At 45.2% G+C, this 24,986-nt stretch overlaps 1 protein-coding gene across 7 annotated transcripts in view; it reads right to left on the bottom strand.

The window, feature by feature from the left end:
• The window catches only part of SEMA6B (semaphorin 6B), a 214,499-nt gene that overhangs the window by 29,505 nt on the left and 160,008 nt on the right, over window positions 1-24,986 (bottom strand). For all 7 annotated transcript variants that reach the window (XM_039326970.1, XM_039326969.1, XM_039326972.1 and 4 more), the window contains 7 exons: window positions 24,083-24,184; window positions 21,704-21,794; window positions 19,186-19,305; window positions 10,976-11,064; window positions 7,849-8,066; window positions 6,246-6,377; window positions 2,082-2,231 (listed from right to left, as the gene is read on the bottom strand). In XM_039326970.1, coding sequence (XP_039182904.1) covers window positions 2,082-2,231; window positions 6,246-6,377; window positions 7,849-8,066; window positions 10,976-11,064; window positions 19,186-19,305; window positions 21,704-21,794; window positions 24,083-24,184 — 902 coding nt within the window. The remainder of the gene's footprint in view (window positions 1-2,081; window positions 2,232-6,245; window positions 6,378-7,848; window positions 8,067-10,975; window positions 11,065-19,185; window positions 19,306-21,703; window positions 21,795-24,082; window positions 24,185-24,986) is intronic.

The following is a 24,986-nucleotide window of genomic DNA, read 5'->3' as shown; positions in this document are numbered from 1 at the left end:
AGCAGAAGAAGAAGAAGAAGAAGAGGAAGAAGAAGAGGAGGAGAAGAAGGAGGAGGAGGAGGGAGGAAGAGGAAGATGAGAGGAGGAGGAAGGAGAAGCAGCAGCAGAAGGAGAAGAAGAGGAGGACGCAAGAGAATGAAAAGCAGAAGAAGGAGAAGCAGCAGCAGAAGAAAAAGAAGAAGGAGGAGGAGGAGGAAGAGGAGGAGGAGGAGGAGGAGAGAAGAGGAAGAAGAGAGAGTAGAAGAGGAGGAGGAGGAGGAGGAAGGAGAAGCAGCAGCAGCAGAAGGAGGAGGAAAGAAGAGGAGGAGGAGGAGGAGGAAGGAGAATGTGAAGGAGAAGAAGTAGAAGAAGAAGAAGAAGAAGAGGAGGAGGAGGAGAGGAAGGAGGAAGAGGAGGGAGAAGGAGGAGGAAGAGGAGGAGAAGGAGAGAAGAAGAGCAGAGAGGAGAAGCAGTAGCAGAAGGAGAAGAAGAAGAGGGGGCAAGAGAATGAGAAGCAGAAGAAGCAGAAGCAGCAGCAGAAGCAGAAGAAAAAGAAGAAGGAGGAGGAGGAGAGAAGAAGGAGAAGAAGAGGAGGCGGCAAGAGAATGAGAAGCAGAAGAAGCAGAAGCAGCAGCAGAAGAAAAAGAAGAAGGAGGAGGAGGAGGAGGAGGAGGAAGAGGAGGAGGAGAGAAGAAGAGGAAGAAGAAAGAGGAGTAGAAGATGAGAAGGAGGAGGAAGGAGAAGCAGCAATAGCAGGAGGACGAAAGAAGAGGAGGAGGAGGAAAGAGAATGTGAAGCAGAAGAAGAAGAAGAAGAAGAAGAAGAGGAGGAGGAGGAGGAGAAGAAGGAGGAGAAGGAGGGAGAAGGAGGAGGAAGAGGAAGAGGAGGAGAAGGAGAGAAGAAGAGGAGGAGGCAAGAGAATGAGATGCAGAAGAAGCAGAAGCAGTAGCAGAAGAAGAAGAAGGAGGAGGAGGGAGAAGGAGGAGGAAGAGAAGGAGAGAAGAAGAGGAAGAGCAGAGAGGAGAAGCAGTAGCAGAAGAAGGAGAAGAAGAGGAGGCGGCAAGAGAATGAGAAGCAGAAGAAGCAGAAGCAGCAGCAGAAGAAAAAGAAGAAGGAGGAGGAGGAGGAGGAGGAGGAAGAGGAGGAGGAGAGAAGAAGAGGAAGAAGAAAGAGGAGTAGAAGATGAGAAGGAGGAGGAAGGAGAAGCAGCAATAGCAGGAGGACGAAAGAAGAGGAGGAGGAGGAAAGAGAATGTGAAGCAGAAGAAGCAGAAGAAGAAGAAGAAGAAGAAGAAGAAGAGGAGGAGGAGGAGGAGAAGAAGGAGGAGAAGGAGGGAGAAGGAGGAGGAAGAGGAAGAGGAGGAGAAGGAGAGAAGAAGAGGAGGAGGCAAGAGAATGAGACGCAGAAGAAGCAGAAGCAGTAGCAGAAGAAGAAGAAGGAGGAGGAGGGAGAAGGAGGAGGAAGAGAAGGAGAGAAGAAGAGGAAGAGCAGAGAGGAGAAGCAGTAGCAGAAGAAGGAGAAGAAGAGGAGGCGGCAAGAGAATGAGAAGCAGAAGAAGCAGAAGCAGCAGCAGAAGAAAAAGAAGAAGGAGGAGGAGGAGGAGGAGGAGGAAGAGGAGGAGGAGAGAAGAAGAGGAAGAAGAAAGAGGAGTAGAAGATGAGAAGGAGGAGGAAGGAGAAGCAGCAATAGCAGGAGGACGAAAGAAGAGGAGGAGGAGGAAAGAGAATGTGAAGCAGAAGAAGCAGAAGAAGAAGAAGAAGAAGAAGAAGAAGAGGAGGAGGAGGAGGAGAAGAAGGAGGAGAAGGAGGGAGAAGGAGGAGGAAGAGGAAGAGGAGGAGAAGGAGAGAAGAAGAGGAGGAGGCAAGAGAATGAGACGCAGAAGAAGCAGAAGCAGTAGCAGAAGAAGAAGAAGGAGGAGGAGGGAGAAGGAGGAGGAAGAGAAGGAGAGAAGAAGAGGAAGAGCAGAGAGGAGAAGCAGTAGCAGAAGAAGGAGAAGAAGAGGAGGCGGCAAGAGAATGAGAAGCAGAAGAAGCAGAAGCAGCAGCAGAAGAAAAAGAAGGAGGAGGAGGAGGAGATATTGTTTACTATTCCTCATTGCTCACCGAGCCACGCTCCGGATGATCCAAGGAGCGTTTCCCAGCGATGGGACCGACTCGTCCATCAGGGGATGGGTCTTGACAAAGTTGAGGATCTCGTCGGGAAAAAGACTGGAGGAGTTGTGCTGCATTCCGGGCACCGCACAGCAACCTGGTCTGGGGAACAAAAGAGGAGACCGTGAGATGCAGGACAACGGAAGACGGGCGACGTTTGGGGGGATGATTTGCCTGACCCCCTTTCCCCCCTGGGTCATCAGCCACCCCTACAACGTCCCTCGCCGGTTATCCCGCCCTTCTACAGGTCATCTTGGACTTACAGTCCTTCGTTCAGCGACCGTTTCACGTTACGACGGCACCGAGAAAAGGGACTTAAGAACGGTTTTCCCACAACCGCTGGCAGCGTGATCAAAATTCGGACGCTTGGCAAATGACTCGCACTTACGACGGTCGCGGCCTCTCGGGGGCCGTGCGTTCCGCTCTGGCGACCTTCCGGCAAGCCGAGTTGACGGGGGAAGCCAAGCTCGCTTATCCGCTGCGTCACTCATTTAACAACGGCGGCGATTCACTTAACGATGTTGGCCAGGAAGGTGGTAAAATGAGACAAAATTCTGTTTTCAACCAACTGGCAGGTAGTTCTGACAGTTGTGGCATCCCAGGGTCATGGGTTCGGTTTCTGCGACCTTCCAACTAGCCAGGTCAAGGGAAGAAGTCAGAAGGTCGCCCAAGGGGGATTTACAGGACCCCGTCGTAAATGTGAGTCAGGGGCCTAGCGTCTGAATTTTGATCAGGTGACCAACAGGGATGCTGTCACAGTTACAAGTGTGGAAAAATACTTCTAAGTCACTTTTTTCGGTGCTGTTGTAACTTAATGGTTACGAAATGAATGAGTCGCCAAAGAATGGAGGCCTTTGAACTATGGTGCTGGAGAAGACTCCTGTGAGTCCCCTGGACTGCAAGGTGGTCAAACCGGTCAGTCCTGGAGGAGATCAACCCCGACTGCTCTTTAGAAGGCCAGATTCTGAAGTTGAAACTCAAGTCTTTGGCCACCTAATGAGAAGGAAGGACTCACTGGAGAAGAGCCTGATGCTGGGAAAGATGGAGGGCAAGAGAAGAAGGGGGTGACAGAGAAGGAGGTGGCTGGATGAAGTCACTGAAGCAGGAGGCGTGAGCTTCAATTGACTCCAGAAGATGGTAGGGGACAGGAAGGCCTGGAGGAATGTTGTCCATGGGGTCGCGATAGGTCAGACATGACTTCGCAATTAACAACAACAACAAAATGAATGAGTGTAAGTCAAGGACTAATCCTATGATATGTGCAGTTGCAGAGAAATTGGCCCTGAGATCAGTTGAGAGACTGAGGAACATCAGGAGGAATTCCCTGAGGACTAGAGACATTTCCGTAGTGTCTATGGAGATGCTCAGTCATCCAGGTCAGGGTTGTCCCAAAGGTGCTTTTTTTCAGGAGGCAAATGGACTTTCTTGTTTTTCCTTTGAAGATGTTTCCCTTCTCCTCTCAGAAGCTTCTTCAGCTCTGACTGGATGGTGGGGAATGGAAGGATTTATACTCCTTGCAGACAGCTGGTCATTTGCATTCTTTTAGAGAGTCGTTGAGACCACTTGGAGGTTTAGCTGTGTCCTCAGGGTCACCTCAGTGGTGCAAATAGGTGTGGAGCCGTTTTGGTTTGTTCTCCTATGTCAGTGGTGGCATTAATAATAATAATAATAATAATAATAATAATAATAATACTGACTACAAGCAGCGGCATGACAAAGTAGCAACAATGGTGCATTGGAAGATCTGCAAAAAATATCATTTGCTGTAAGCAAAAACTGGTGGGATCATAAAATAGAGAAAGTCATAGAAAATGATAAAATTAAACTGCTCTGGGACTTCAGAATTCAAACAGACAAGCACCTGCAACTTAACACCCCAGACTTAACAATTGTCGATAAGAAAGAGAAAAAAGTCTGGATAGTGGACGTGGCAGTGCCTGGAGACAGCAGAATAGACGAGAAAGAACTGGAGAAGATCACAAAATACAAAGACCTACAAATAGAAATAGAAAGAGTGTGGCAAAAGTAAGCAAGGGTAGTACCAATAGTCATAGGCTCCTTGGGTGCAATCCCAAAACAACTGGAGCACTACTTGAACACCATTGGCATTGACAAATTCGCCATTAGTCAATTGCAAAAGGCGGCCTTACTGGGAACTGCTTCCATCCTGCGACAATATCTGTAATACCATCAAACATCCACATCTGCCTATCCCAGGTCCTGGGTAAGGACTCGATAGGTAGACAAAATGCCAGTCTGAACATCTGGCTGACTGTGCGATGATCCATAATAATAATAATAAAGTTGGAAGGGAACTTGGAGGTCATCTGGTCCAACCCCCTGCTCAGGCGGGAAACACGCGTGCCAGAGGCGGCACTCAGAGGCCTCTCTGTTGGCATGCGCACCACCGCTGCTAGCAGCAGGTCCATCAGACCACCACTGCCGCCCAAAGCAGGAGCCCCACCCAGCACAAAGGAGGCAAAGCAGCCGACTTGCAAGCTCGAGTAGACGTGGTAGAGCAGATATCACCAACCATTGTCGATTGGTAGACTGGAAGAAAAGGGATGGGGGAGCATTTTACATGTGTGCATGTGTGCACGGGGTCGCGAGCACACACATGCTGCAAATGGGGTGGGGCTAGTGCCTGCATGATACCCACTAGCCCTGCCCCATTCTTGCGTGGTGCAGCGCCTTGTATCTGTACTCTGCAGTGGGGCGGTGGCCATTTTTGCACCTTGCGGCACGGTGGCCCATTTTTGCGCCCCTGGTTTCTGGGTGCCAGAGGCAGCGCTCAGAGGCGCCTCCCTGCCCCCTCCCCCGAGGGCACGACAATGCTGATGAGGCCCTGGCACTTTGCGATAAATAAGTGGGTTTGGGGTTGCGGTTTGGGCACTCGGTCTCTAAAAGGTTTGCTATCATTGGACTATGTTGCGCATTTAAACACACGATACAACATAGGGCTAGAGTAGGCAACCTTGGCTCTTTTATGACTGGTGGACTTCAACTCCCAGAATTCCTGAGCCAGCCACGCTGAGGGGAAAGGGAGAGGTTTCCAAGCTGAGCCATACTGGCTCAGGAATTCTGGGAGTTGAAGTCCACGAGTCATAAAAGAGCCAAGTTTCCCCACCCCTGGTCTAGGTCAAAATTGAACAGCCTTCTCTCAACAGAGAGGGAAGGATACGACACCTCCTATCCCCTGTGTCATGGTTCCGACAGATGAAACTCTTCAAAAGAACTTCAAGGTGTTGTTTAACTTAAAGAATCTTTATTTTGAATAGCATAATATCGGCACTGCATAATCAAAGCCAAAAACTGAATTCCCCTCCCCTGAGCACATAGTATCAAAGCACTTCCCTCCTCTAATTAACCGTCATAAATCACATTCCCCAATTAGCTTGAAGCACGAGCTTCCTCTCCAGTTCTCCAGCCTGCCAATTCCTTATCAGCTCTGGTTACAATAACCTTGTTTCTCACACTAGGTTTAGTGTTGTTATGTCTAGCTGCCTCTCATTCACATTCCCCCCCCCACGTCCCAGCATCATCTAACTCTAAAAGCGAAAGGAAAAAGATGGCTAGATTTCCATCTGTTGTCGATGCAAAAACATGTTAGCAGCGTTGACAATCTGTTTATAACATGATCTTTTCAACACTTCCAAGAAGGCTCCACGCCCATTTGCACCACTCAGGTGACCCTGAGCACAAAGGTAAACTTCCAAGTGGCCTCAATGACTCTCTAAAAGAATGCAAATAGAATAGAATAGAATAGAATAGAATAGAATAATTATATGACTAGTCCTTTCAGCAGTTCCAAGGTGGCTCCACACCCATTTGCACCACTCAGGTGACCTTGAGGACACAGACAAGCCTCCAAGTGGCCTCAACGACTCTCTAAAAGGATGCAAATGACCAGTGGTCTGCAAGGAGTATAAATCCTTCCCTTCCCCACCATCCAGTCAGAGCTGAAGAAACTTCTTGGAGGAGAAGCGAAACGTCTTCAAAGGAAAAACAAGGAAGTCCAGTTACCTCCTGGAAAAAAACAAACACCTTTGGAATTTCCACAGTGGCGTTTTTTGCAGCACGTGTGGTTTCTATGGGATCTGTGGTTTATTCTCTTACCGTGGTTTGGGAACCAGCTCTTCCGGTACCGGGGTCCAAATGGATTCAGGAGATTTTTGCTCTCGGAAGCGACCTTCAAAAACGGCTGCAATTTGGGTCATGTCGTAGGCGCAGACGGCAGAGCCGGGAATGCTGCAAGACAGACACACACAGACAAAAATGTGTCAGGAAGGAAAACTGGGTAGCTCTGGATCGCAAGACTACAGTTGCGTTTCGGGGCTTACCCCCAGAAAACATGGGTGCTCCATCACTGGAGATTTTTAAGAAGACCTGTCTGAGATGGTGTAGGTTCTCCTGCTTGAGCAGGGGGCTGGACTAGAAGACCTCCAAGGTCTATTCTATTCTATTCTATTCTATTCTATTCTATTCTATTCTATTCTATTCTATTCTATTCTATTCTATCCTATCCTGTGCTGGATCAATGTAAACCTGACCAGAGCATATAGATCTGTATGTTAGAATGTTTGGCATTTATAGGGTTAAGCGCTGTCTCCTTAAGAGAAGGGTTATGGCTAATGCAGTTTAGCTGTGCAGTGAATCCTATGTTAACAAGTCAGTGGGAGGGGCTACTAAATTCATCACAGGATATCCTGGCTAAGTGCCAGTTTGGAATGTCTTTGTCTGAGATAAGCATGGGAATACCGGAGGACAGACACGGTCTTAATTCACGCTAGAAGTTGATGTGAAGGAATGAATGATTTTACCTACAAAAATGAACAAATATGCAACATCCAGATGAAACTACTGAAACATGAATTCTACCAGTATTCCTGAAAAAATATTTATTTTATAACCTGTCTGGCCTTGAATTACAAAGACTTCACGATTCAGGTTCCAGAACATATCCTATCCTATTCTATTCTATCTTTCTAAACTATATAGATTGAACCTGAGATAGAACATGCAACACAAAATATCGGGGTTGAGAGGGACCCCGGAGGTCTTCTAGTCCAACCACATGCTTGAGCAGAAGACCCCAAACCATTTCAGACAAATGCTTGTACCATCTCTTCTGAAAAACCTCCAGTGTTGGAGAACCCACAACTTCGGGAGGCACGTTGTTCCACTGATTCATCGCTCTTAGGAAGTTTCTCCTTATATTCCAGGTTGCTTCTCTCCAGTCAATCAAGCAATCAGAATAGAGCTGGAAGTGACCTTGGGGGTCTTCAAGTCCAACTCCCTGCTCAGGCAGGAAACCCTATACCATTTCGGACAGATGGCTGTCCAGTCTCTTCTTAAAAACTTCCAGTGTTGGAGCATTCACCGCTTCTGGAGGCAGGTTGTTCTGCTGGTTAATTGTTCTAACTGTCAGGAAGTTTTTCCTTAGTTCTAGATTGCTTCTCTCCTTGATCAGTTTCCACCCGTTGCTTCTTATCCTGCCTTCAGGCTCTTTGGAGAATAGCTTGACTCCCTCTTCTTTGGGACAGCCCCTGAGATACTGGAAGACTGCTATGAGGTCACTACTCCTTCTTTTCACTGGACCAGACTAGATATAGATGTAGATAGCGGGACTGGCTGAGGAATTCTGGGAGCTAAAGCCCACCAGTCTTAAAGTTGCCAAGTTTGAAGACCCCTTTTTCTACACGATGCCCATCCAGCTCACCTGTTGGTGGGGGTGGAGAAGACAGCCAGCACCATCGGCCTGCCCTCGATCTCCAAAATGTCCGTGACCGACTGGATGACGTTGAAGTAGAAGTGAGAGTCTCCTGGGACGGAGCAATTCAGACGAGCCTTGAGGAAGGAAGTCCACTGTTTCTCCAGCACCCTCTGGGACCCCCCCATGTCATTCTTGCACACTCGGGCCACCCGGGAAACCACCATCTGCGTGGGGGAGGAGAAAGAAGGGAAGCTGGATGTCTCCGGGATTCTGTTTGAATTGGGCAAAGAACAGGATGGTTGTACAAGACTATCCTCTTCGTATCTGCCCTGAGTTTGGCTTTTTCTTCTAGACAAGGGGGAGGGAGGGAGGGATGGATAGAAAGATAGATGATAGATAGATGATAGATAGATAGATATTGATTGAGCCCTGATGATGTCGACAGTCACCGACGAAAGCTAGGCGTTTTATCGAAATTTTATTCAAATTTTATTGGTGTTTTACTAAGTTTTATTAAATTTTTATAGCATTCCCTGGTGCTCACGTTTATTTGTTTGATTTTAAGTATGGATATACCCAGGGATCATATTTTTAGTGTAATTACTAATAGATAGATAGCTAGATAGGGACAGACAGAGACACAGACAGATAGATAGATAGATCAGTAAATAGAGATAGAGATAGATAGATAGATAGATATAGATAAATAGAGATGGATGGATAGATAGATAGATAGATAGATAGACAGAGAGATATAGATAGATAGATATAGATAATACACAGAGAGATCAACAGATCGATAGCTAAAGATATAGACAGATAGATAGATAGATAGATAGACAGACAGACAGACAGAAAGACAGACAGGGACAGACAGAGACAGACAGACAGACAGACAGATAGATAGATAGATAGATAGATAGATAGATAGATAGATAGATAGATAGATAGAGATAGATAGATAGATAGATAGGTAAATAGAGATGGATGGATAGATAGAGATAGATATAGATAATACACAGAGAAATCGACAGATTGATAGAAAGATAGATATAGACAGAAAGATAGACAGACAGACAGAGAGAGGTAAATAGATATAGATGGATGGATGGATGGATAGATTGATAGATAGATCGATAGACAGAAAGATAAATAGATATAGATAAATCTATAGATATAGATCGATAGATATAAACAGAAAGATTAATAGATATAGATAGATTGATAGATATAGATCAATATCGATATAGATAGATCAATAAATATAGATCAATAGATATAGATAGGTTGATAGAGCAATAGATAGATAGGAAGGTAAATAGGGATAGATAGATGTAGATCAGTGTTTCCCAAACTTGACAATTTTAAGGCATGTGGACTTCAACTCCCAGAATTCCACAGCCAGCATTGCTGGCTGTGGAATTCTGGGAGTTGAAGTCCACATGCCTTAAAATTGTCAAGTTTGGGAAACACTGATGTAGATGGATGGATGGATGGATGGAGAGATGGATAGATATAGACAGATGGAAAGATAAATAGAGAGACAGACAGACAGACGGATAGATGCACAATACAAATATGGAATAATTCAGTTGGAAGAGACCCCTGAGGTCTTATAGTCCAGCGATGCCAGTGCAGGGGGAGAACCCCCTCGTCTGTGGGGCAGCCCCCCAGATATTGGAACACTGCTACTCTGTCCCCACTGGTCCTTCTCTTCGTTAGACTAGACATCCCTAATTCCTGCCATCGACTATTCGAATTTGCAATGGCCCTGAAAAAAGTCCATTGCAACACGTCCTCACACTTACGACCGTCACGGTTTCCTCACAATCAAAATTCAGGTAAGGCAACCAGCATGCATTTACTGATGGTTGCAGCACCTCGGGTTCACGTGATCCCCATCTGTGAACTTGACTTAGCTGAAAGTCCAGGGAAGGCTCACTTAACAACTGCACAATTCGATTAACAGTGGTGGCGATTCCCTGAGCAACATCAGGGATTCGCTTAGTGACCGTCTCAAATAAAAAGGTCATAAAATGGAGTGCGGCTCATGTAAGCACCACCGCCCTACTTAGCCGCAGAAATTCACGTCATAATTGTTGTGCGGTCATAATTCGAGGGCTATGTGTAAAGAACGGCTTGGTTTTTTTAGATGCGTATATGATTTGCGTTAGATTCTCGGCCGATTTACGAGTCTGGCTGACATTTGCAATGCCTCAAATCAAGGATCCCATTTTTCAGTTTCATTACAGCATGACCATAATAGGAAGCACAATAGAAGGACATAATATATAACACAATGCAAGGCAATCTTTTGATACAACAGAATAACGTATTGCGTTGCATTATAATATATTCCGTGGCCATAAAAACGGGTGCCTCTCCAGAAAATAGTTTATTTATTTAAACATTTAAAGAAACTGATCAAATAACTACCTAAAAAAAGACAAAGATATGCAGTTGATTAAAAAAAACAAAATGTCAGTGAATAAAGAGTTGACAGTTATCATAAAGATGGAAGTTCAGTTTTTGTTGTATAGGGACTGTTAAGAAATAAATTGAAATCTCTACAAAATTGTAAACATGGCATTACTGTACACCAATTGTTTCTTTATATGTTCCCACAAAGTTCAGGAGCAACGCAGTCATCAATCAATCAATCAATCAATCAATCAATCAGAATAGAAGTAGAAGGGACCTTGGAGGTCTTCTAATCACTAGTCCAACTTCTTGGTCAACAGGAGACTCTATACCAGAGGTCTTCAAACTTGGCCCTTTGATGACTTGTGGACTTCAACTCCCAGAATTCCTCAGCTGGCTGAGGAATTCTGGGAGTTGAAGTCCACAAGTCATCAAAGGGCCAGGTATGAAGACCCCCGTTCTATACCATTTCAGTAGAACAGTAGAAGACCACCTATGACAGGATTTCCCAACTTTGATCATTTCGAGCCATGTGGACTTCAACTCCCAGAATTCCCCAGCCAGTTTTCTGGGAAACTGAAGTCCACTTGCCTTAAAGTTGTCAAAGTGGTAAACTCTGATCTATGGTGATTCAGAGGCTCAGCCACCGAGTCGCTCCTCGGGACAATGCAAATTTAGGTGGACCACCCAACCCTTGATTTGATGGACTCACCTTCTCTAAGTAGTTGAATTCCATCGCGATCTCTCGGAAGAAGAAGTAGACATGGTTCTTCCACTCCACCGCATGGACAAAGTAGGGCTCTAGACCGGGGGAGTGAAGAAATAAGAGAAGTAGTCAAGCGGGACCTTCTTAAGAAGTTCCTTCAAAAGCTGCCTTTTTAGGAGATGTCATGGCTTGCTCCCCCCGTCAAGGAAGCACCATGGAGGAGCTGGACACCAATCAAACCAGGTGTTTATTGCTCCCTGCTTCAAGGGACATATTAGAAACTCATAGCTCAAGTCATTTCATTAAAACTGGGATCTCTGCATCTTCCATGCCAGAACTTCATTGCACCTACCGTATTTTCCGGCGTATAAGACGACTTTCTAAACCATGCAAATCTTTTTCGAAGTCGGCGGTCGTCTTATACACCGGAAAATATGGTACTTTTTTTTTAACCAAGGACCACCATCAAATTTTCCATGTAGCTTTACTTAGGAATATGCAAGTATTTAAGGAAATGCTAGTTGATGCAGTGAGCTTCAGGGTCCTAAGAGTCTGGGATGGGAATGTCGTGGAAAAAAACCCAATGAAAAAGACAAGAGACAGCCACACAAAACAATAATTCTTACTTTAAGATTCAGAGGTTTATTTTGCTAATCATTTGGAACACAGCAAGCATAATAACACAATATCACTTACATTAATAACCTGTTGCAATGAGGTCCACTGGCATAGCAGATTCCAAAAGGACAGCTATAGGCCAATGGCAAATCAATCCAATCCAGACCTAACTCTTTATACCCTTTCCTGTTCTAAGACTATAGTCAGATGGTCTGCTGACTTTCTACTGACTTCCTGCTGACTTTCTGCTGAACATAACTTTCCACGTATACCTGTGTACATTGGAACCCGCATCCGCCAGCTACTTTCAGTTCCCTATTTCTCAACTGTTCCAGACTTTATGTTCTAAATATATTTGAAACAAGCAAACTTAGCAAAATCGTATTAAGTAAAGCACAATGGCTCAACTGCAAAATTAAGCACAGCGCCGACTTTGGCTCAACATGTTGTCCATGAGGCCTGATTTACTTCACCTGGGCCTAAACCGTGCATTTAAAAAAAAACAATAGCCAATATTTTTGTTTTCCACAGAAAGGGTTTTCTTGAGGGCATCCAATCCATCCCCTGCTCAGGGCAGGAATCTCTGAAGCCTTCCCAGTGGACCACTGAGCAACCTCTTCTTGAAGACATCCAGGAAAGAAGATGTGCCTTGCTAAACAACATGAGGTCTCCTATGAAAACAGGTTTTTTTTCCTTATCGTTCAAGCAATATCTGCCTTCTTGTAACTCAAGTCATAGAATAGAATCCTAGACCTGGAAGGGACCTTTGAGGTCTTCTAGTTCACCCCCTGCCCAGGGAAGGAGTCCTTATATCACCCTAGACAAATAATTGCCCAATCTTTTCTTGAAACCCTCCACTGATGGAGCATTCACACCTTCTGGAGGCAAGGAGTTCCACTGGTTAATTGTTCTCACTGTCAGGAAATTTCCCTTTAGCTGTAGGTTGGGTCTCTCTTTAAGGAGGTTCCACCCATGGCTTCTTGTCCTGCCCTCAGGTGCTTTGGAGAATAAGTCACCCCCTCTTCTCTGTGAGAACCCTCAAGTTCTGGAAGACAGCCATCATGTCTCCCTTAAGCCTTCTCTTCGTTAGGCTAAACATATCTAGTTCCCTTAACCATTCATTGTACAATTTAATCTCAAGACAAGTGGTTGTCCAATAACAACAACAACAACAACAACAACTGAAATTAGTATATCAGGAAGGCTTACTGACTACTGGAGAGACCAAACTGGCCTACAAGAAAGACCAAATGAAGAACAGAATAGAGGCATGGGAAGACAAAGCACTACATGGCCAGTACATTAAAAAAAAAAAAAATAACTGGGAAACCAGATAATAACCTGACAATGGCTAAGAGCAGGAAAATTGAAGAAAGAGACCGAGGGACTAATTCTGGCTGCACAAGACCAAGCCTTAAAGACAAATACATACAAAGTCAAAATTGAGAAGACAGCAACAGACAGTAAGTGCCGCCTATGCAAAGAAGCTGAAGAAAGAGTGGACCACCTGGTAAGCTGCTGCAAGAAGATTGCACAGACTGACTACAAGCAGCGGCATGACAAAGTAGCAACAATGGTGCATTGGAAGATCTGCAAGAAATATCATTTGCCTGTAAGCAAGAACTGGTGGGATCTTCAAATAAAGTCATAGAAAATGCTAAAATTAAACTGCTCTGGGACTTCAGAATTCAAACAGACAAGCATCTGCAACATAACACCCCAGACTTAACAATTGTCGATAAGAAAGACAAAAAAGTCTGGAAAGTGGACGTGGCAGTGCCTGGAGACAGCAGAATAGACGAGAAAGAACTGGAGAAGATAACAAAATACAAATAGAAATAGAAAGACTGTGGCAAAGGCAAGCAAGGGTAGTACCAATTTATTTATTTATTTATTTATTTATTTATGAGACTTATATACCGCTTTAAGTGCAAGCACTCTCTAAGCGGTGTACACCAGTAAGCAATGTATATATATATTTACATTGCCCCCAACAATCTGGGTCCCCATAGGCGCCTTGGGTGCAATCCCAAAACAACTGGAGCACCAATTGAACACCATCATTGGCATTGACAAATTCACCATTATTCAATTGCAAAAGGCGGCCTTACTAGGAACTGCTTCCATCCTGCGACGAGATCTGTAATACCATCAAACATCCACATCTGCCTATCCCAGGTCCTGGGTAAGGACTCGATAGGTAGACAAAATGCCAAATCCAGTCTGGCTGACTGTGCAATGAACAATAACAACAACAACAACAACAATAATGTTGGAAGGGACCTTAGAGGACATCTAGTCCAGGCAGGAAACCCTATACCATTTCAGGCAAATGGCTGTCCAATCTCTTCTTAAAAACTTCCAATGTTGGAACATTCACAACTTCTGGAGGCAGATTGTTCCACTGATTAATTGTTCTCACTGCTAGGAAGTTTCTCCTTAGTTCTAGGTTGCTTCTCTCCTTGATTAGTTTCCATTCGTTGCTTCTTGTCCTGCCTTCAGGGGCTTTGGAAAATAAGTTGACCCCCTCTTGGTGGCAGCCCCTTAAATATTAGAACACTGCTATCCTGTCACCCCTCGTCCTTCTCTTCATTAAATTCGATAGATCCAATTCCAGCAACTGTTCTTCGTATGTTTTAACTTCCAGTCCCCTGATCATCTTTGTTGCTCTTCTCTGCACTCTTTCTCAGCATCTTTTTTATATTGCGGTGACCGGACCTGGATTCAAGTCTTCCAAACGTGGCCTCAGTGGTACAATATAGAATAGTATTATCACTTGCTATGATATAGAATAGGATACTGTTCCTCTGTAGACGCAGCTTAGGATTGTATTGGCTTTTTTTGGCAGCTGCAGCACACTGCTGGCTCATACTTAAGTGACTGTCCACTAGGACTCCTAGATCCCTCTATATTAGGGGTAGGCAACCATGGCTCTTTTATGACTCGTGGACTTCAACTCCCAGAATTCCTCAACCAGCATGGCTCAGCTTGGAAACCTCTCTCTTTCCCCTCAGTATGGCTGGCTCAGGAATTCTGGGAGTTGAAGTCCACGAGTCGTAAAAGAGCCAAGACTGCCTACTTCTGGTCTAGGCCTAGGCCGCTTTATGACTCGTGGACTTCAACTCCCAGAATTCCAGAGCCAGCATGGCTCAGCTTGGAAACCTCTTCTTTTCCCCTCAGCGTGGCTGGCTCAGGAATTCTGGGAGTTGAAGTCCACGAGTCATAAAAGAGCCAAGGTTGCCCACCCCTGCTCTAGATCCTAGTTACTATGGTTGAGCCAGGTACCACTTATTGTATATCAACAGATCTTGTTTTTTTCCTGCCTTTTCCCGCACTTAATCAAGTTCACTTGAAGGGTTAGTACCACTTCATAATGCCTGGGTAAGGCCATCTTTGAAATACTACTGCATCTAGTTTGGTTACCAAGATGTAAAAAAGATGTTGAGACTCTAGAACAGTGGTTCTCAACCTGTGGGTCGGGACCCCATTTGGGGTCGAACGACCATTTCATGGGGGTTGCTAAACAACGCAGTCCGCCATTTTTTCCCCCTTTTCCTTAGCTGTGCTACTCCCTTTTATTCTATTGGCTTTTGAAAGCCAATAGAATAGACTCTCTTGAATAGAGTCTAATTCTATTGGCTTTCAAAAGCCAGTAGGAATTGTCCAGGCTGTCTCTGCCCTGCTGAGCCCGCCAAAAGTCCCATTCTGCAAACCGTGCTGCACCAGTTGAGTAGTCCTCGACTTACGACCGGTTGAGTAGTCCTCGTCTTACGACCGGTTGGGGGTCGCGGCATTAAAAAGGTTGAGAACCACAGAGTACAAAGAAGAGCAACAAAGAGTATCAGGGGACTGGAGGCTAAAACATATAAGGAACGGTTGCTGGAATTGGGGATGTCTAGTTTAATAAAAAGAAGAACCAGGGGTGACATGATAGCAGTCTTCCAGTATCTGAGCAGCTGCCACAAAGAAGAAGGGGGGGGGGGTTATACCTATTCTCCAAAGCGCCTGAAGGCAGAAGAAGAAGCAATGGATGGAAACTGACCAAGGAGAGAAGCAACCTGGAATTAAAGAGAATTTTCCTGACAGTGAGAACAATGAACTAGTGGAACCACCTGCCTCCAGAAGCGGTGAATGCTCCAACACTGGAAGTTTTTAAGAAGAGACTGGACAGCCACCACTCTGAAATGAGATGGGATCTCCTGCTTAAGCAGGGGGCTGGACTAGAAGACCTCCAAGGTCCCTTCCAACTCCATCGTTCTGTTAGTCTGTTACTTTCCTCACCACTGAACCGCATCTCAGTGGATAGGGCCCAATGCTGAAGCCTGTCACGACCCCTCTGGATCTTGAGTCTATCTTTCAACTCTGTGATTCCATATCCTACATTCTGGAGTAACAGATTTGGGGGGGGGGGTTTGGAAGGTTTCCCTCCGTAGCCTAAACGTTCCCAAATCTTTCTTGGGACCTCACGTTTGCTCTCTTGATCATCCTCCTGTTTCTTGACTCCGATTTTCACGAACAAGACATGATCCACAGGGTCTCATCAGCACGAAAACATGACTCCCCCCCCCCCGGTTAAAAACGTCTTCCGACGCCAAGCCAAATATTGCTTTCTTTCTTTTTCCTTTTTTTTTCCAGCCACATCATCCAGCTGACTCATCCCCAGCCAGAGCTTCACAAGATTTCCAAGGTCTTTTTCCTCGCATATTACGGCAAAGGCAAAACAAAATAATAATCTTAATTGATAGGACGGGAGCCGGTGACTGAGGGCATCAATTAGCACATGAATGTACCCAATTGTGCAGGGACGGCATGCACGCATGTGGGCATGCGGGAGTCGTCCGCTTTGCGAATGCAGCGCGCCCGTTTACGGAGGATCTTGCAAAAAAAAAAAAAAAACCAGTTAGCAATTCCTGCGGCTGAGATTAAGTTCAGATGCTGTTTATCTCCTAAATAAATCGGAGCGAACAGCCCCTGGTTTTAGGTCTGCTACGAAGAAAAGGAAGCTGGGAAAATTCGATAAGGCAGATGGACTTTGGAAAAAGTGCAGAGAAGAAACACCTAGATGATTCAAGGCCTGGAGCCTAAAATGTATGATGGACAGTTGCAGGATTTGGGTATGGCTAGTCTAGAGAAAAGAAGGACTGGGGGGGGGGGAACATGACAGCAGTCTTCCAGTGTTTGAGGGGCTGCCACAAAGAAGAAGAGGGAGTCAAGCTATTCTCCAAAGCCCCTGAAGGGAGGACAAGATGGATGGAAACTAATCAAGGAGAGAAGCAACCTAGAACTAAGGACAAACTTCCCAATAGCAAGGACAATTAACCAGTGGAACAGCCTGCCTCCAGAAGTTGTGGGTGCTCTATCACTGGAGGTTTTTAAGAAGAGACTGCACAGCCACTTGTCTGAAATGGGATAGGATCTCCTGCTTAAGCAGGGGGTAGGACTAGAAGATCTCCAAGGTCCCTTTCTATTCTATTCTATTCTATTCTATTCTATTCTATTCTATTCTATTCTATTCTATTCTATTCTATTCTATTCTATTCCATTCCAATTCTTATTCTATTCTATTCCAATTCTTATTCTATTCTATTCCAATTCTTTTCTATTCTATTCTATTCTCTAATTCTTATTCTATTCTGTAATTCTATTCTATTCTATTCTATTCTATTCTATTCTATTCTATTCTATTCTATTCTATTCTATTCTATTCTATTCTATTCCAATTCTTATTCTGTTCTATTCTATTCTATTCTGTAATTCTTATTCTATTCTATTCTATTCTATTCTATTCTATTCTATTCTATTCTATTCTATTCTATTCTATTCTATTCTATTCTATTTCTTTTCATCATGACTCCCAGCCTCTATCATTTGTCCCTGAGATTTCTTTTATTTTATCAGTTTTATAATTTTAAACATACCGATGCACACAAATGTGCACAAACACGCAACCTTTCAAATTATTCCAGAATCTTTTAATCAACTGACTGGAAGGAATATTAGCTAAGGCTACCATTAGCTTTGCACATACATATTTACTGAATGCTATTAAGACTGGGAATAAATTAATAAAATATTAATTTGGCTTTAAATATTGCCCCTGTATTTTTTTGCCTCTGGTTTTAAGATGTTTTTTTTTACCGTTTTCTAATCAAAACATATCTTGCCTTTTCAAGGATGCTCCCATTCTGTTTTGCGAGCATAAATATCGCAATTGAGAGCAAAACTCAAGATTATTATTATTTTTTTTAAACTTAAGACAGTTAAAAAAAACCCCTCATCTTTTTATTCATTCCGGCATCTGAAATCGGGCTCGTAAAGTTTTAGAATGATTATCTTTCCCCCGGTTTAGTTTACATGCCATTTTATTTTGCAGTCCTGGTGTGGTGTATTTCATTCCTTTAACTGGTTTGAGAACTCTTCACGAAGGTGTGGCGCGGGAATCAATCAGCTGAAATAATTCTCTGCTCAAATTTAAGGCACTTTAACACCCCTCTATCGGTAAATTCACTTTGTTCGGAAAGCTTTTTGATTTTTGTGGCTGAGGAGTTTGCCAGCTGCCCTGATTACTGAGGGTTATTATGAACCTGAAGCCTTCCAGAGACATTGGATAACAGAATAAGAGCTCTGGAAGGGACCTTGGAGGTCTTCTAGTCCAACCCCCTGCTCAGGCAGGAGACCCTACACCAGGGGTGTCAAACTGCCAGCCCGCGGGCTGGTTTCATCATACTGGAGCCGCGCCCACCCCATTGCCGACAATGGTGAAAAAGTTCCGATATGTTGCACGACGTCACGTGACGTCGCAAGTTTGACATGTCTGCCCTACACCATTTCAGTCAAATGGCTGTCCAGTTCTCTAATTGAAAACCTCCCATCATGAAGCACCCACAACTTCTGGAGGCAGGAGGTTCCACTGGTTAATTGTTCTCATGGTCAGGGAATTCCTTCCTTCCTTCCTTCCTTCCTTCCTTCCTTCCTTCCTTCCTTCCTTCCTTCCTTCCTCCCTCCCTCCCTCCCTCCCTCCCTCCCTCCCTTTCTCTCTTTCTGCAACGTACTTGTTCAGGATCCAACATTTCTGTTTCTCAATTAAAAAATCTTAAGGACTAGAAATTTGGATGAAGGGAAATCAAACTGGTGCTGCCCTTTTGCAGATGGGATTCACCCCCCTTCAACCCTAACCCTAACTCTAACCCTTGGCTATGATTCCCACCCTCCCCTTTGCCCTTCCTTCCTTCCTTCCTTCCTTCCTTCCTTCCTTCCTTCCTTCCTTCCTTCCTTGATCACTGCAAACAACATTGCAAAATTGAATCGGACACACGGACAACCTGCTTTATGACCGTCGCAATTTAACGACCGCCCTGAGCAGTCTCCATTGCAGTCGTTAAGTCAAGGACTACCGGTTTCCCGCTTTTTTTTTTTTTTTCATGTCCCAAAGGCCGTGGCTAAAATGCATCCGAATAAGTCAAAGTTATCCAAGGGATGTCAATTACAGGACGAAACTCTTAGAAAGAGATTCTGCCTCTCGTTTTCAGACACTACAAAGACAAAACCATTTGAACACACACGCACGCACGCACACACACGCACGCCCCGTTCCCTACCTTTAAACCACTTGGAGTCGTGCTTAACCGTGCGCAGGGTCGGGCTGTCTCCGAGGCTGCGGTAAATGACGGCGTCAATGGCCAGGAAGTCGGTCACCGTGGCGGTGAACAGCATGCCACCTACCCAGACGAGAGAGAAATTAAAAGAAAGCTGCTGAAGAAGTTATGATAGCCAAAAATGGAAAAGCATCGGGAGAGAATATCTGTGGCTCAGGATTGAACTGTGGGGTCCTTGGTGCTCTCTGAGCTGGTGGTTTCCTTGCAGACGTTTTATGACCCAACTAGGGAACAGCATCAATGCTAGAAGGGAGTGGAATTTATGGAGAGGAGGAAGGAAGGGAGGGAGGGAGGGAGGGAGGGAGGAAGGAAGGAAGGAAGGAAGGAAGGAAGGAAGGAAGGAAGGAAGTAGGGAAGGACTATTGGATCTTTGGTGCTCTCTGAGCTTGGTGGTTTCCTTGCAGACGTTTTATGACCCAACTAGGGAACAGCATCAGTGCTAGAAGGGAGTGGAATTTATGCAGAGGAGGGAGGAAGGGAGGGAGGGAGGGAGGGAGGGAGGGAGGGAGGGAGGAAGGAGAAGGACTATTGGATCTTGGTGCTCTCTGAGCTTGGTGGTTTCCTTGCAGACGTTTTATAACCCAACTAGGGAACAGCATCAGTGCTAGAAGGGAGTGGAATTTATGGAGAGGAGGAAGGAAGGAAGGAAGGAAGGAAGGAAGGAAGGAAGGAAGGAAGGAAGGAAGGAAGGAAGGAAGGAAGGAAGGAAGGAAGGAAGGACTATTGGATCTTTGGTGCTCTCTGAGCTGGGTGGTTTCCTTGCAGACATTTTATGACCCAACTAGAGAACAGCATCAGTGCTAGAAGGGAGTGGAATTTATGCAGAGGAGGAAGGAAGGGAGGGAGGGAGGGAGGGAGGGAGGGAAGGAAGGAGGGAGGGAGGGAGGGAAGGAAGGAGGGAGGGAGGGAGGGAGGGAGGGAGGCAGGGAGGGAGGGAGGGAGGAAGGAAGGAAGGACTATTGGATCTTTGGTGCTCTCTGAGCTGGGTGGTTTCCTTGCAGACATTTTATGACCCAACTAGAGAAAAGAATCATGGTAAAGGGACTGGAATTTATGAGAGGAGGAATCAAGGGATGGAGGGAGGGAGGGAAGGAAGGAGGAGGGAGGGAGGAGGGAGGGAGGGAGGAGGGAAGGAAGAAGGAAGGAAGGACTATTGGATCTTTGGTGCTCTCTGAGCTGGGTGGTTTCCTTGCAGACATTTTATGACCCAACTAGAGAACAGCATCAGTGCTAGAAGGGAGTGGAATTTATGCAGAGGAGGAAGGAAGGGAGGGAGGGAGGGAGGGAGGGAGGGAAGGAAGGAGGGAGGGAGGGAGGGAAGGAAGGAGGGAGGGAGGGAGGGAGGGAGGGAGGCAGGGAGGGAGGGAGGGAGGAAGGAAGGAAGGACTATTGGATCTTTGGTGCTCTCTGAGCTGGGTGGTTTCCTTGCAGACATTTTATGACCCAACTAGAGAACAGCATCAGTGCTAGAAGGGAGTGGAATTTATGCAGAGGAGGAAGGAAAGGAGGGAGGGAGGGAGGGAGGGAGGGAGGGAGGAAGGACTATTGGATCTTTGGTGCTCTCTGAGTTGGGTGGTTTCCTTGCAGACATTTTATGACTCAACTAGAGAACAGCATCAGTGGTAGAAGGGAGTGGAATTTATGGAGAGGAGGAAGGAAGGGAGGGAGGGAGGGAGGGAGGGAGGGAGGGAGGGAGGGAGGAAGGAAGGAAGGAAGGAAGGAAGGAAGGAAGGAAGGAAGGAAGGAAGGAAGGAAGGAAGGAAGGACTATTGGATCTTTGGTGCTCTCTGAGCTTGGTGGTTTCCTTGCAGACGTTTTATAACCCAACTAGGGAACAGCATCAGTGCTAGAAGGGAGTGGAATTTATGGAGAGGAGGAAGGAAGGAAGGAAGGAAGGAAGGAAGGAAGGAAGGAAGGAAGGAAGGAAGGAAGGAAGGAAGGAAGGACTATTGGATCTTTCGTGCTCTCTGAGCTTGGTGGTTTCCTTGCAGACGTTTTATGACCCAACTAGGGAACAGCATCAGTGCTAGAAGGGAGTGGGTTTGCAGAGAGGAGGAGGAGGAGGAGAAGAAGAAAGACTGTGGGGTCCTTGACGCTCTCTGAGCTTGCTTGTTTTCTTGCAGACGTTTCATGACCCAACTACGTAACATCATTTAGAAGGGAGTGAGGTTTGTGGAGAGGAAGAGGAGGAGGAGTAGTAGTAGTTTGGGGTCATCAAAGAGTCAAATGAGGAATTTGGGGAAATCCTTTCCAACCTAGCCAGTGTTATTAGAAGGCAGACATAAAAAAAATATCCACCAGCGTTCCCAAAAGCCATTTTGGGAAGACTTCTTTGGATTTCCTGGGGGAACGTGCACCACTTGGAGATCTTTTGGAGAGAGGTGGGGGTAGGGAAAAAAACCATAAGCAACGGAAAAAAAACTTCCCAAACCCAGCAGTGCCTCCTTCCCACCACACTGACCTGTAAAAAGGGCAACGTTGGCGTGCTTGGGGTCGTAAGGGCAGCGGGCCATGCCACTGATGTTGTCCCCCATCGGTTCTAGATAGTCCATCTGTGGGGAGGAGAATGGGTTAGAACAAGGGGTCTTCAAACGAGGCCCTTTTATGACTTGTGGACTTCAGCTCCCAGAATTCCTCAGCCAGGCACGCTGATAGAGAATCCCAATCCATGAGAGAGGCGGAACTGGCTTAGCTCTGGCATACAAGACTTACAAACCTCCGAAAGGTGGACTCACAACGTCTGGAGGCAAGGCTGGGTCAAAAAAGTCAAGATGGTGGCCACAGTGAACAGCTGTTTGTTTGTTTGTTTTAATATGCACCACAACACGGTAGCTGACATCCTGATTATTTGTACCATGTTGTGTAGACACCCCTGGCTAGGGTGCCCCCATGCTGGCTGGGGAATTCTGGGAGTTGAAGTCCACAAGTTTTCAAGCATCTTATCTTATCTTGTCTTATCTTATCTTATCTTATCTTGAGGACCCCTGGTTTAGGGTCCCCTGCTTGAGGAAGAGGTTGCACTAGAAGACCTCCAACATCCCTTCCAGCTCTATTCTGATTGATTTGTTAGTAATAGTAGTAAAGTTGGAAGGGACCTTGGAGGTCATCTAGTCCAACCCCCTGCTCAGGCAGGAAACCCTATACCATTTCAGACAAATGGCTGTCCAGTCTCTTCTCAAAAACTTCCAGTGTTGGAGCATTCACCGCTTCTGGAGGCAGGTGGTTCCACTGGTTAATTGTTCTCACTGTCAGGAAGTTTCTCCTTAGTTCCAGGTTGCTTCTCTCCTTGGTTAGTTTCCACCCGTTGCTTCTTGTCCTGCCCTCAGGTGCTTTGGAGAATAGCTTGACTCCCTCTTCTTTATGCAGCCCCTGAGATATTGGAACATGGTTATCATGTCCCCCCTTGTCCTTCTCTTCGTTAAACTAGACATACCCAATTCCAGCAACCGTTCCTTATATGTTTTAGCCTCCAGTCCCCTGATCATCTTTGTTGCTCTTCTCTGTACTCTTTCTAGAGTCTCAACATCTTTTTTACATCGTGGTGACCAAAACTGGATGCCATATTCCAAGTGTGGCCTTACCAAGGCATTGTAAAGTGGTATTAATACTTCACGTGATCTTGATTCTATCCCTTTGTTAATGCAGCCTAGTACTGTGTTGGCCTTTTTGGCAGCTGCAGCACACTGCTGGCTCATATTTTGATTGATTGATTGATTGATTGATTGAAGGACTAGGGGTGACATGATAGCAATCTTCCAGTATTTGAAGGGCTGCCCCAAAGAAGAGGTAATCAAGCTATTCTCCAAAGCACCAGAAGGCAGGACAAGAAACAATGGATGCAAACTGATCAAGGAGAGAAGCAACCTCAAATTAAGGAAAAAAGTTCCTAATGGTGAGAATAATCAATCAATCAATCAATCAGAATAGAACTGGAAGGGACCTTGGAGGTCTTCTAGTCCCACCCCCTGCTCAAGCAGGAGATCCTATACCCTTTCAGACAAATGGCTGTCCAGTCTCTTCTTAGAAACTTCCAGTGTTGGAGCATTCACCGCTTCTGGAGGCAGGTTGTTCCACTGGTTAATTGTTCTCACTGTCAGGAAGTTTCTCCATAGTTCTAGGTTGCTTCTCTCCTTGATTAGTTTCCATCCGTTGCTTCTTGTCCTGCCTTCAGGCACTTTGGATGATGATGAGGATGATGATAATAACAACAACAATAATAATAATTAACAATAATAATTAAAAATAATAATAATAAAGTTGGAAGGGACCTTGGAGGTCATCTAGTCCGACCCCCTGCTCAGGCAGGAAACCCTATACCATTTCAGACAAATGGCTGTCCAGTCTCTTCTTAGAAACTTCCAGTGTTGGAGCGTTCACCGTTTCTGGAGGCAAGTTGTTCTACTGGTTAATTGTTCTCAATGTCAGGAACTTTCAGAGACGAATTAACCAGTGAGAGAACGATTAACCAGTGGAACAGCCTGCCTCCAGAAGTTGTGGGTGCCCTATCAGTGGAAGCGCTTAAGAAGAGATTGGACAACCACTTGTCTGAAATGGTTTAGAGCAGGGGTCCTCAAATCTGGCCACTTGAAGACTTGTGGACTTCAACTTCCAGAATTCCCCAGCCAGCCATGCTGGCTGGGGAATTCTGGGAGTTGAAGTCCACAAGTCTTCAAGTGGTCAAGTTTGAGGACCCCTGGTTTAGGGTCTCCTGCTTGAGCAAGAGGTTGGACTAGAAGACCTCCAAGGTCCCTTCCAGCTCTATTCTGATTGATTGATTGATTGTTCTTTCAAGTCGGGAAGTCAGGCGGAGGAAGCTCAGAGAACGGGATCAGATACTCACACTGTAATCGGAGCAAACGGGGTTGAAGGCATTCGTCCCGCACACAAAGAGCACGTTGTCGTTGCGAAGAAGCAGCACTTTGATAAAATTCCGGCATTCTGCCTGAGTAGAGAAATATATATAAAAAATTCAGCAAGTGTTCCCACTAGCATCTCTGCCTGCAGAGGACCTGCAAGCATTAACTGAAGCTGGTTCTCTTGGGGTTCCCATTTTATGATTCGATCTAAAAATAACAAAGAAAAATGAAAATACGGGGAAAACACGGGAGGAAAAAAGGGAAGAGGAAAAGAAAAGCAGTGACCCCCGACTGCTTTGGGGGACAGGAGAACAAGATTCTACCACACAACCTCAAGTTTTTACTTTGATGGAAGAATACAGGAATAGTCCTTGGCTGACGGCCACAATAGAACCCAAAACTGCTGTGGTGAAGAACTTGAATATATTTGCAAGAGATATTTAAAGGGGTAATACGTTGATGTAAAACATTATTTGATTATGGTAATTGAAATTGATAAACTTTTAATAAACAGGTTTAGTAGTAATAGAAATTTAGGATAGAAATGAAATATATTACATTTACTATGTTATTTGAGGGAAATAGAGAGATGATAGCAAATGTATTAAGTTGAGCTGTTATTCTGTGATTTTATGTTGGAATCTTTGTTTACCCAAACACCACGGTGTGTCTCAAACACTTTTTGTTAAAATTATAAAACCAATAAAATATATTTACAAAAAAAAAAAAGGAATAGTCCTTGGCTGACGGCCACAATGGAGCCCAAAATTGCTGTGCTGAAGTGAGAGCTTTGTTAAGTGAGTTTTGCCCCATTTTACGACTTTTTTGGCCACAGTGGTTTCAGCAAAAATTGCAGTTATTCAGTCACACTTAAGTTAAGTGAATCTG

This window comes from Crotalus tigris, unplaced genomic scaffold (genome assembly GCF_016545835.1).
Source record: "Crotalus tigris isolate CLP2741 ecotype Arizona unplaced genomic scaffold, ASM1654583v1 scf7180000024348.693503, whole genome shotgun sequence".
NCBI classification, from domain to species: Eukaryota; Metazoa; Chordata; class Lepidosauria; order Squamata; family Viperidae; genus Crotalus; species Crotalus tigris.
Note: the sequence above shows the minus strand (reverse complement) of the source record. Positions and strands in the feature narration are given on the sequence as shown.